Raw genomic sequence first — 13,554 nt, forward strand, 5'->3', positions numbered from 1 at the left:
GGGGAGAGTGCCATCTACCATCCCTGAAGAAAACAAGGCCAATTGTGCACTCTCTGGGCCCCGGCTGCCGATGGCTAGCAGCATGACCCAGATTCGAACCAGCAATCCTCTGGTCGTAGTAACTGCACATTTATTTCCGCTAGACTACTTCGGGCACTCCCTTTTTAAACCAGTCCAAAAGGGTGCAATCAGAGCCTTGTGGAGGCTAACGCTAATGCTAATACACACATGCTATAGAAACCTCAATCACACACCGCACATTCACCATAGCATTTTTGCTTTAGAAAAACAGCTTTAAAATCATTGAGATGCGCCACTGACCATGATTGGAAGAATAGCATCTCTGTTGTTGCTACTCTGGACTCGCCAAGCTGACGACTGCACTACGTAACTCTGGTGAAGCAGACTCTATGCTCTAGAGGCTCTACTTTACTTAATCTGCCGGTTTCTCTTCAGGATTTGTATTTCACATTAAAAATGTATGTGGTTTGTTTTTTGTACACAGTCTGCTACAACTATTGCCAGTAAAGTTTTGTTTTTTTTTTTTTTTGTTTTTTTTTTTTGGCCTCAGTGAAACCATAGTAACCGATACTCAGCTTGAGTTAGGAAAAACTCGGAGGCAATGAGCAACCAATGATCTGGGCGACGAGAGGCGAACAGTTGCTGCCGGTGTGAATGCAGAGTAAGTGCTGTGAAGAAGCACTAATGAAAGATCGAGCAGTACTGAGCGCTCTTACAGTTTTCATGAGGATGAAAGATATCTGTGCTGGGAGTCTAAAAGGGGAATAAGAAATTAAGACTCTCTTAAGAATCTGAGCTTAAAACCTCATTATGCATCAGTGTTCAAATACGTTTGATAAATTGAAATAAATGAATAATCAGATCAGAATCATTCTTCTTTTTCCAATCCAGAATTTTCCACTGATCCACTGAGTCCAGAGCCGATACCCATCGATACCTATATATCTTGTGTGGTGTGGCATACTCACTGGAACTCAATCAGGCAAAGAGTAGTGGATGAAAAATGAGTCCTGCTCAACTCAAATCCAGCAGGGGAAGCATAAACACAGCGGTTTCTCAAACGAAATGCAGACTTTGCTCTTGCAAATGCTCTGCAGCTAATGACAAAAAACATCTTTTGGAAATAAGTTAACAGGCTCTTTAAGTCCAAAAATGAATTTTCATAACTCGTTTTCATAAATCAAAACGCTTTTATTATATCATGGCTATAGACAAATGTTTGATAAGCAAAAAGGCTTTTTTAAGTGTGCATATGCATCTGAGAGGGGGAGAGAGACGGAGAGAGACACAGAGATAAAAAATGACCATCAGAGCAAAGTGACAGATCTTAATCTCCCCATTCCGTTTGATTTATTAAGCAATAGATCTACGTCCTGGTTTGAACTGCAGTGAGGCAGCAGACGAGATTGCAGCTTGTTGTCCCTCATTCTTACTCCCATTACTTCTCTCAGACCCTGTCAGTGGAGTAAAAGACAAACACTCTGGTCCTTCCCGGTTTAACCACTTCAGCCAGAGTTCAATTCAGTTCTTACTCATAACTACATAATGTGTATTAACTTTATCATAATAATTAGTCAGTCATATGTAGTAGATGCTGAATAGTAAGATTAATAACTAATAAGCATGCAGATTAAGGTGTAACTTTTTCAACAGTAAGGCCTCATACTTCTGTTCATCACTCCCCTCATTATAGAATTTTACAGATTAATTTCATAGTAGTTACTGGATGAAGCCATACGATTATTAACAGAATAATTAACTAAAAATTAGTTGAGTTATTATTATAGATTTTAGGTCCATTACATCTTGAACATGTAGTTTTATAAACTGCAGTTATAAAAAAAATTAAATACACTACAGAATTGCTTGTAAAAATAGATTGGTGTCATTGTATTAATAATTAATAACAATAATTGTATTGTATTAATAATTTGTATATTTAAATATTTTTTTTAAATCTGAATCTGTATAATAAATAAATAATACACTGACATTCTAAATGTATAATTAATTGCCTAATTAATAACCTTTCAGAAGCTTCTTTTGCCGCATGTTTTATGAGAAAATACAAAATGGACAAAAATATTGGGACACCCTCATATTTATTGTTTTTTCTGAAGTCCGAGTTTATTCTGCTTTTGTTGGAATAACTGTCTCCACTCTATTCTGAGCTTAGAGGTATCTTTTAGATCATAGCCAATCCAAAACAAACTGGCTAATAGTATTTTCTGAGTAAACAGTAAAGCACTTTTGTAAGTTGCCCTGGATGAGAGTGTCTACTAAATGTCTTAAATGTGAAATGTACGGTTTTGGAGCATTGCTGTGAAGATTTGATTGGATTTAGTGGATGCAATCAATGATGATCACCACCCCACCTCATCCTTAACTCCTCAACTCATCCCAAAAGTATAGGATGGATCCCCAGAAAACACAGTTCCACTGCTCCACAGCTCAATACTGAGGGGCTTCATACCCCTCTAACCCACGCCTAGCATTAGGCATGGTGCCAACAGGTGCTCCAGAGATCCACTTCTCTACAGGGATTAGACAAGCTCTATTTATGTGTGTGTGTGCATTTGCACATCTGTGTCAGCACTGGGTGCAATTTAAAGTAGCCGAAAGCATTTATTAGATGAGGTGTCCACAAACATTTGGACATATAGTGTATTTTTATTCAGTGTAAAACTATAAATATTGTGGTTATACATGTAGTTATGCTGTATAGTCTGTCTTCATATTTAATTAGATAGTATCTGATTTTGCTGTGGTTCATTTTAATGTCCATTGTTTGTCTTATTGTTTGCACTCTTATTCCAGCATACGTAACTCACAGATTAGCTTAGTTTCAGATTCCCAATCATTTAGAATAGTTACAGGATAATACACTTAAAAATGAGTCAATAAATAATAACCCTACAGTGTAAAAGGTCACCTCCCTTTAACCCTGCAGTCTTTGTGCATTTCTGAAATCCAGTGTAGTAGCAGTAGTAGAATATGAGCCATGCTTGCACTGTGTGGTGAAACATACAGAGGTCATAAAAGATCCTTCTTATGTTCTCAGCTCTTCGTCGTCTTGCCTCTGGCTGTCACGGCACTAAATGGTAATATGTGCAGTGTTTTAGCTTAGGAGCTGAAGGACAGATGACTTTGTTTGCGTTTTATGCTCGAGCTCTCTGACCTGAACGCTCTGTAGGGGCGACCGGCGTCTTCCATGGCCTGTCAGCTTGGCGGCCTCCCCACACTGTGAGTGCTGTAATTGACTCCACGGGAGGCTGCCGTCTGGGGGGAAACGCAGGAGAAGATGCACTTGTGTGTCTGAGAGGCCCTGGCTGTCTTCTCATATACCACACACAGAGTCATTCTTGAACGGCCCCTGGTGCGTATTTCGGATTCCTCCACAGCTCCCCCCTCTCCTCTTCCCTCTCCTCGCTGCTGGGTCGCCCTGTTGCACCGCGCTTGCTTCAGCAGAGTATCACTGACAGCAGGCTTAAGGGACATCCATAATATATGGCCATTATCTGCCATCTGGGGAATGTTTCAATCGCTTGCTGTTTAAATCCCCCTTCTCCAAGCCTTCCCAAACAACTATTACCCTTTCATGGGGAGGGGGGGGTGAGTTTCGTTAAAGTTTCAGAACATGAGCAGATGGTGGTGCTGCGTCCAAATGGGGGCGCTGCTCTGCAGTTGGTGTCTAGGCAGTGAACATTTGTGTTATTTTTGCTGGTGAAGTTCAGCAGGACTGCAGAGAGAGAGAGAGAGAGAACTCCTTATAAAGGTAAAATATGTTTGCTTGGTGGTTGTGCACTCCCACTCATTCTCCTTCTCTTCTTCTCTCTCTCTCTCTGTCGCGCACACACACAAGCATACAAAGTTGTTTAAGAGAACTGGCATAGTTCTTTTTTCTATACCTCGCTTCTCCAACGATTGTCTTGATTGCTTGCTAGATTAGATCTGCTGAGATGCTGTTCAGTGTACACAGTGTACTAACACAGTAAACCACAGGTGGCGAGACTTTGGCCCCCTTAACTCTGTTTACATGAGTCTGAGGCTTCTCCAGTATTGCAGAAAAACAAATACAATATCTCAATGTTTTTAAAAATAAGAGTCTGGTGTAGCATCTAAACAATATTCAGGCCTCAAAATGTACCATTAATGCCCCAGTCCATTCACTTCATATATGGAGGCTAAGCTGCAAAAACATCCCCTCCAAAAGCCATCGAATGTATTGTTTTTTATTGAGTATTTATTGTTATTGCACAAAAAATGAATAATTTGCATACAGTGCCAGTCAAAAGTTTGGACTCATCTGGTTGAATGTCTGCTGATCATCATTTAAAAAAAAAACCCCATTTGATTCAGATGCTAGATTATAAAAGAGGACACTGAGGCCACGCGTGGGTATCCACCGTAGTTAAAATGTCAAGGCTTTGGTGTTTCAAGTAGGCCTAATTTGGCAGTGTGTGTGTGTGTGAAGGTGGGAATACCTCCCAAACCATGCAGCTGCAGTATGTTAATGTAAATGAATGTAGAAGCATTTATTCCTGTACCATGACCAGTAAATCACCTTCAGCCCACAGCTGAATAGTCACAGTTAGTTATGAGTTGGGGGTTCAGCTCAGCCTGCTTTTTGAATGAGCCTTTTGCCATGGCTCTCACAGTCCCTCACAACCTAAACATCATCAATAATCTTAAGATAGGCCTTCAAGGGGCTCAGAGGTCTAATGCGCTACCACCCTGGCCTGGGGGTCGCAAGTTCAATTCCCGAGCCATGCTGCTTTGCCATCAGGGTCCAAAAGAGTCCAATTTGGCGTGTTATCTCTCGGGGGGGTAGATGGCGCTCTCTCCCTTCATCACTCTTAAGCAGTGTCGGCGTATGTTAGCTAATGTGGTGGAGCCGGGGACCCAGCGTTTTCCGAAGGTGTCAGCTGCCCGACAGTGCTGCATCGGTGGCAGTTCGGAAAGAGGAGGTGGCTGGCTTTGCAAGTCCTTGCCCTCCTACTGTCGGGAGCTTTGCTAGTGCTAGATATGAGGGGGAGATACAAATGGGTGGGTTATTCCTCAGAACCAAATTGGGAGAAAAAGAGAAAATATGAACAAAAAAGATTAAATAAACAAATAAATAAATAAATATAATCAATCTGTGGGAAGAACTCAAAAGAACAGTGTAGCAAGACGATCCAAGAATCTCACAGAACTAAAAACCCATTGCAAGGAAAAAATTCCCCAGAACTGAAAGCTGCTACAAAAAGCGATTACAAGCTGTGATACTGGCCAAAGGGGGGTGGTGTTAAGCACTGACCATGCAAGGTGCCCAAGGCTTTTGTCTTTTTGTTATTTTATAATAATAAAAAGATGGAAATATGTAGAAATGTTGCTCTAATCTTTAACTGTATGCCTTTCACTCATGTCACTGTTCACAGTGTTATTATTGTCTTTTATTTAATTTTTGACTCGCTTTTTGCGTGCGTGTGTCTTCGTGTGAGAATATCATGCAGAGATGTTAAACTCATGTGCACAAACTTCTAAAGTGTTCTAGCTCCAGGTGGCATTCTTATCATCTGATGCTGCATGTGCCAAGTAAATCTCATCAACTCCAAGCAAATGCTCCGTGCTTGCCAATAGCAATTACCCTAGCTGTTTTTTCCCCATTTCCCTCAGGTTACCGATTTAATTGTGAAAGCTGGATGGATCCCAGTCAGTATAGGTATTTTAGGGCAGAAACTATTTTGTTGACTCCTTGCATTATCCTTTCTGTTTATTCATTCTGTTTAAAGTGTTAGTTTTGGTTAAATGAATTCACATAGTGTTCCCTTTCCTCACAGTGCTGTCAGTCAGCCAGGATAGGTTTACTGTTAGTTAGTTTTGCACTGGAACCTCAAGCAGGACTCATGCAGGTAAGAACAAAATGTAAAGTTTACGTACACATATCATGGACATACTCTATATGGACAAAAGTATTGGGACACCTGCTCATTCATTGTTTTTTTCTGAAAGCCAGGGTATTAAAGAGTTTGCAATAAACCAATCAAATATGAATAGTTTAAATAGCTTAACACAACTGATTACAAGTGATTTCTATAGATTCAGCACAAACAAAACCACAACAACTGCAGTCTTGTAATTATTCAACCCTTTCATGATACTAATTTTTAGAACTTAGAAGAGCACGCTTTTGGTGTTATGACCTGCTGCAAATGTGATGCATAGTCAGACATTAGCTTTGGGCAGCGTTCTTGACGAGTCTTAGCCTTTTCCCCGTGAACAGTGGCCTCTAGTTCATTAACATTCTTGGTTTTGATGCTGCTGTCGCCTCTTCAAATCCCTCAAATCTTTTCAAATAAAGATTTTCTATGGAGTTCAAGTCAGGCGACTGTGACAACCACTTCAGAATCTTCCAGGACTTCTTCTGAAACCAAACCTTGGTGGACTTTGAGGTGTGCTTGGGATCATTGTCCTGTTGGAAGGTGCAGTGATGCCCAAGCTTGGGTTTCCTCACAGAAGGCATTAGGTTTACTCTCCGAATCTCCTAATACTTGCATGAATCCATCTTGCCCTCCTCAAGCTGCAGGTTTACAGTGCCAGAAGAACCAAAGCAGCCTCAGAGTGTCTAATAGCTACTGCCATGCTTCACTGCTTTGCAGGGATCCAGAAGCCTGAAAAGGTCCAAGGTTTCATCGCTCCACATCGCTCTGCCTTTGGCTGTTAAAATGCTATAATTACCAAATAATTATGTGCAAGCATGAGACCCTTCCCACCATACAAGATTCAACGTCTGATGCTCAAACTTGAATCCCACTGTAGTTCACACTTCTGCTTCTGCTTCATAGACTGACCGCATCCTTTAGGGTGTAAAATCGGAACCATTGAGAGAAGGTTTAGCTCACCATTTCCCTGAACCGAGCCCGTTTTCTTCTTTTCTTCCCCTAAGACGAGATTTACTGCCTGAAAATGATAGCAGCGAATAGACGGCTGAGATGAAGCCATGAAGCCGTTTTTTTCTTAAATGACCCAGGCACTTTTTTCTCCTTTTTGGCCTCCTTTTTCCTTATGCTTTGTGAACTAGAATGGAAGCACTGACGTTAATCCCCACTGACAAGCCTATTACAGTCAGACCTCAGGTAGGGAACTCTTGGGGCAACGGGAGTGCACCTGCTCATGCAAATGCGAGTCCTCTGTCAGGAACGATGCTCATAGGAAAATGGACTCCGGCCACAGATGCAACCTAAGCAGGCAACCCACATACTGAGCCGCTCCTTCTGTCTGGTTCAGGGTGGTCCAGCTTCAGCCACAGTTCAGTTTGTGCAGTTTGTTGGTTTCCCTGCTCAGACTCATACCAGGGCTTGATAATTATCTGATTCATTGAAATATGTATTAAAGCAGGAAGATCCCCAGCGCCTGATTTGCACTCCAGACTAGCAATTTTATGCCTAATCGACTACACTGTGAGTTTACAGTGTCATTAATCGACTGTAGGTTTCATCACACATATTAAGAAGCAGATAATCTTGCTGTGATTTTGATAATGTGGCGTCTTATCACACTCGTTTTGCTGTTGTTCAGTCTCTCAGTCTTCAAGATTGCTTCCCTTTGAGTCTTGATTCCTCTCAAGGTTTCGTCCTCATCTCCATCTGAGGGAGTTTTTCTACCACTGTCGCCACTGTTTTGCCTAAAAGAGGTTTGGACCTGAATTTCTGTAAAGCTGCTTTGTAAAAACATCTATTGTGAGAATGCTGTATAAATAAATCTGAATTATCCCGAATTAAATGTTGCATATATCTGCCAGTTCTCCTCTGCATGTTTGGAGGCGTCAACTATCAAATAGTTTTAGCAGCATATCCTCTTCATTCCTTTAGCGATAGAGCAGGAGAAAATGGACTGGCAGCGATTTTCAAGGCTGCATACCCTTTTCAACTGCTCTTCTTGACGTACAGGGCAACCCACCAGGAGGATATGACAGTATCCCAAAACTGATCTGATAAGAGCAAAAAATACCTAAAAGAAAATCCTTTCATCTCAAGCTTTTCAAGTTTTAGCCAGTACTGTTAGAAGGTAGAAGCATGTGGATGCCTTCCTAAGAATGCCCTGACCCTGACAAGAATGCCATAGTGTGGGAATCTAGAAAGTACCAGCACCTCTGCATTACACTTACTTTGTAAACACCATTCGTCAGGAGTATATGCAGTAGGTGCTACAGTTTTGGCACCAGAAACACACTGCCATGGTAAGAAGTTCGGATCTGGGCCCTATGGCGATTGACCACATTCTCTCCTGTTTGTGCTCCAAATGAAGAGGAGTGTTTTCTCTGGCCAATCAGTCCACAGATTTTTGTAGGTTACTTTATTTAAGATGAGTCTCTCTAGGAAAGAGACACTTTTTCTTTAGGTAACTTAAACTGTGATTTAGGAAATTAGTCATCATAAAGGCTGGTTGGGATCTAAGAATAGCTATCTTTTGTTAAAAAAAATATATAATAATAAAATAAAACACCATTTGGAAATTATAAACAGACAACAGTGATAGTGGGGGGGCACCAAATAGATTTGGGCTGGAACTAATTTTACACACTAGGAATCCTGCTTAGTATAACAAAGGACAGGAGGTAACCATTTGGATTTCAGGTTAACTTAAAAAAAGAGTTCATTTAAACTGTCATAAAGATTAAACAGCATCGCAGTAACACTTTTGTAGCTTATTCATACACAAGAATTACTGCAATTTTCACTGTTTGTGTGATATCTGGCTTTACTGACCATTTTTGTTCTTTTCCCCACATTTAGTTGTGCAAATGACCAGTTTTCTCAATGACAGTCTCTGTTCTTCAGTATAGCATCAATTACGCTGTCATTTGTGTGGTGAATTGCTGTGGGTTGCAGTGTATTATTTTATTCCATTTACACAGCTTAGCCTCTTGATTTTAGGCCGCCATTGCCTCTTTCGGCTGCCCAGCACCTCCAGCTTTAATGGCTAGCCTTGTGCCTGGAGCTGCAGTGTGTTTGGTGTTTGCCGATGATTCAGTGGCACTTGCCTTCATGCACCATTTAGCTTCAGACAGAGTGGAATTCTGCTGCAGCTCTCAGGTTTATGTAAACGCTGTAGAGAGTGGAGCTGTGCCCAGTGCCCCACTGGCATCTGATGGTGAGATGTTTGTTTTTGGGAAGAAGTCAGATCATCCCCTGATGATTAATGAAATGGTGGAGCTTGTATCTTTTAATCTGTTGGCCAAAATGAACGTTAGATCAGCTTTGATACCTTCCTTTAAAGTGTCATTTACTGTATGCTCAGGCTGCAATGATAAGTCAACCGTTAGTTGGTTAGTTAGGGATGATGAACAAAGTAATATCACTTATAGAAACACTAGAAGCATCTATAATATTCATATGATTGTGATACACTGGAAATTCTTATATGGCTAATATAAGCAATACTGTCACAGTAGAAATGTAAGAGGAAATAGCAAAATGGTTATTAATATGGAATTTAATAGGTTGATAAGTCAATGAGCCAGGTAGCAGTCAATAGATGAATATGTCATATCTTGCGTAGTTGGTTAAATTAAATAATAAAAAAAGACTGACAGTAGGGAACACCAAGTAAACGGACTTCTGTGGGCTAAATAGATTAGAACTGATGCTAATTTTAAATAATAGGATGAATTCTGCTAAGGATAACTGGGAACATGAAATAACCATTCTCAGGATTTCAGGATAACTTTAAAACATACTGGACCAGATGAATAAAACTGACATTTAGAGCAAATAGAATTGTGCTCACGTTTATTTTTGCTGAAAAACTCTTCCTCATAAATTGCTGCAATTAACAGTAGATCGGCTTTGACACATCTAGACCACGGTTTCATTTCACTACCTGGAAAAGAACACCACCCTATACTAATAAGAGTGTCTTAGGTAAACCTCCTAACTCTACATTCTTCTCATAGTAACACGATTAAATTACATGTTGCTCTGAACAAGAACGTCATGAAAGTAATTTTATGTAAAATACCTTTAAAATAGAGCTGCTTTAGATCAATCTTAGTACTCTCCCCTTTATCATTACATGTATAGCTGCCAACAATGGTATGGTGAGGACTGACACCTGCCTCCTCTGACACAACGTCAGCAGGCAACCATCACTCTCGGAGGAAAGTACAGAGCGGCCACCTCTGATGATCAACTTGCAGGCACCTATGCCGACCAGCGTCACACTGAAGTGATGTAGGAAGAGAGAGCATGATGGCAGGCAGCATGACCCGGGATTCAAACCAGTGATCCACGGGTCAGAGTGCCTCATTATTCTGTGATGGAAAGCAAAGCAGTACAAACAGACCTAACAAAATCCCTCTCCCAGTGTCACTATATATATATCCAGGAATGAGGCTAAAATATATGAATATATGAAATGGCTGCTTATCTGGGCAGTGGAAGTTCATTTACTTGGTAAAACACATTCCTACAGAAAGTCGCGGTTTTCCATAGCTGTGTTCATTTGAACATCTCCAAAGCTCTTCTCATTGGAGTATTATTTACAATTATCATCCAATACCTGGTTTGGTAAATCAGTGCTTAATGATGTTAAATCAGGTGAGCTGGTAAAGCTAGCTTATAAGATCTCAACTGCTTTCTTCAAAATGGGAAATTCTTGTCATTTCTGACTGTATTTACACTTGCTTTCATCTGTTTTAATGTGATCTGGAGTTTTTACAGATCTTACTGATAAGAGAAATGCTTTAAAATAATGTGTTTAGGTGCCTAAAGCTTCTGCCCAGTATTGTATAGGTCTAAAAAACGTAGGTGTTCCCAATCTTTTGCCATGGAGTGTATTTATAATTCCTCTTAGTTTTCTCTGTAGCTGCTTCAGACTCTAGCTGCTTTTCCCAAAAGCCTCGTATCGCAGAGATCATTGAGACGTCGGGAAACAGAGTGTGACTTTGAGCGCTCTCTATAATCATTATGATTGTAAGACTATGATGCTTTTGGGACCCCAGTTCTTGGCTGGGACGTTTTTGCTTGGCACTTGGGTCATCATTCCCGGCCCTAACCGATGGTGCGAGAGGAATTTAGTAGTCTGTCAGAAAACAAATTCTTCGTATGCAGTTTTTTCCCCTTTCTATCCATTCTACCGGTTTCAGCTCGGCAGTGACAGCCTCTGACTAATGTCTCAAACTAATACCATTTAACAGACTCATTTTTAATCTGACGTGGGATGCATAGCTGGATCTGTGGGCTGATTGGATGGCATCTGTTGGAGCTGCATTGGCAGCGCTGGTGCGGCGGGCCGGGGAGAGTGATTGCATGCAACATTCATGAGTCAGGGGAGTCGGAATGTCTTCTTCGGTCTCCACTCGCTCTCTTCTCGACACTTTTATGTCTCTGTCTCAGCGACACTCTACCCTGTTGTCATTCTCACTTTCTCTCTCTCTTTCTCTCCACCCCCTCTCGAGCCAGGGATGCATTCCTTCTCACGTTCCGTCCATCTATTTTTTCCTTTACAGAAGAAAGTGATGCTGGAAGTGAAGTCCGGTGTGACCAAATAACTGAACCCGTCTCTTCGCAAAGTCCCTTGAACAAATTGAATGGCTTGAGCGGCTGAATTGCTGGTATAATTTGAATACCGGTCGAGTCATGCTGAAGCAACTCATTAGACATACTTGTCATTAACTGGGGAGAAAGCGAATGAATCAGAGTGTCTGAGAAGGATTGGAATTCCTATTTTGTTTATATCCGCTGCTAATCCAATGAATCTCTTTATTCTAAGCCACCGTTTAAAGCGCATGACTTGTGAGAGGTCATGATGTATTTGGAGGAAGCAGCTAATCTCCCCCTGTCCCGTATAATCCCCCATTGTAAGAGCGTGTAAGTGTTGCTGACTGTGAGCTTTTACCAACGTCTCTTTTCAAAAAAAAAAAAAAAAAGCAGTCTTCAAACTGTTGGGATTGAGAATTGCGAAGAATGCTTTCCGCAGGTCATGCAGAGGTAATTGGCAGCACCACCACATATTTTCTCTGCAGTGACACCCACTTTGTGCATGGTGCTTTTAAGATGGTAATTAAAACATAAATAAACTTTTTAATGTATTCTCCTTTTCACCCGGTTTAACAAGAGACAGTCTGTCGCTGCATCTTTCCAGCTCCACCAGTCGCACAGTGCTGCCAATTGTCTGGGCAATCTTGGAGGAAAGTGTGAGGCACTTCAACACAGACAGTACTGCTTTATGGGCTTTTTATTATTGATTCTCCACTGGGGATCCTGCTTTATGAAACGCAAACACAGAACGTTGTGTTTTTATTTATTTGTTTCTGTAAATAAAACTTGCTGGATCATAAGGAAACTTTTGGGTCCTCATACAGTTGGTCTTACAGTTTTCTTGGAGAAGAAACTTTCACTAATTTCTTTTATGCTTGTTTGCTTTTTTCTTCTTTTTGCCCTCTAGAGATTGATATAGAGCGTTGTGTCCGAGAATCCATCAACCTGTTCTGCTGGACCCCTAAGAGCGCTACGTATCGGCAGCATGCCCAACCCCCAAAACCTGCAGGTGACAGCAGCAGCAGCAGCAGCAGCAGCAGCAGCAGCTTTGGAAAATTCGCCACCTACTACTCATCAGAGTACCAGGACCTGCCTAACACAGACCTGGTGAGTCTGCTTAGTATGTGTGCTGAGTGCATAGCTCTCAACTGGGAACCAGTTCTAAGAGAAAAACTTTAAAGGGGATATACACTTTATGCCCAAATGTGGACTAGAGGAGTATAATGCCCCCCAGCATTGAGCTGTGGAGCAGTGGAACTCCAGTGTTCTCTGGAATAATGGTAGTAATCTAATACTTTTGGGATGACTTTTTTTCCTGATCTCACTGATGCTCTAGTCACTAAATGCATTAAGATTCCCATAGCAAAGCCTTTTCTGGACAGTAGAGACCCCAACAAAAGCAGGATAAACTTGTTTAATACCTTTAATACCAATAAATAAGCAGGTGTCCTAATACTTTTGTCCATGATGAATGTAAAATGAAAAAATCTCTTTTTAGTGGACATACATTATCTATCGCATCTGGAGTGCCCACCAACCCACAAACTGTGGAATAAAACGAACCTGTCAGCTTTCTGTGGGCTGCCCAGGTCCTAATATTTTGCTTCAAAACTCCATTTATATTTGGTTCAGTTTTTTCTTTACATTTCAGAATCATACCACCCTCTCTCTGATATCTGACTTTTTTAAGGATGTTTAGCATTAGCTAATTAGCTGAGGTAATATGTATAGGTAGTTCTAGTTTTTTTGTTGAATGTCAGACCAGCTGAAGTTGGCTTATTGCTTTAATAATAATAAGGCTTGTTATGCGGATCTTGTTGATATAAGAAGTAAATCCTCTAAGACAAACACTGCATTTATAAGAAAGTCCAAAGTCCAAATCTTGTGTAAAAAAAAAAAAAAAAAAAGGCATAGGAAGTTCTCTGAAGAATGTTGGTTATGTTGTAAATAAGGCTGATGTTATTGTAGGAGTAAGAAATTCCTCCAAATCCCATTCCGCATTGAATTGACA

The 13,554-nt window shown here is 40.9% G+C and overlaps 1 protein-coding gene across 2 annotated transcripts in view; it reads left to right on the forward strand.

Moving 5' to 3' along the window:
* The window catches only part of tbck (TBC1 domain containing kinase), a 76,166-nt gene that overhangs the window by 39,377 nt on the left and 23,235 nt on the right, over positions 1 to 13,554 (forward strand). For both annotated transcript variants that reach the window (XM_072677089.1, XM_072677088.1), the window contains exon 23: positions 12,451 to 12,650. In XM_072677089.1, coding sequence (XP_072533190.1) covers positions 12,451 to 12,650 — 200 coding nt within the window. The remainder of the gene's footprint in view (positions 1 to 12,450; positions 12,651 to 13,554) is intronic.

The sequence above is a fragment of the Salminus brasiliensis genome, chromosome 4 (assembly GCF_030463535.1).
Source record: "Salminus brasiliensis chromosome 4, fSalBra1.hap2, whole genome shotgun sequence".
NCBI lineage: Eukaryota > Metazoa > Chordata > Actinopteri > Characiformes > Bryconidae > Salminus > Salminus brasiliensis.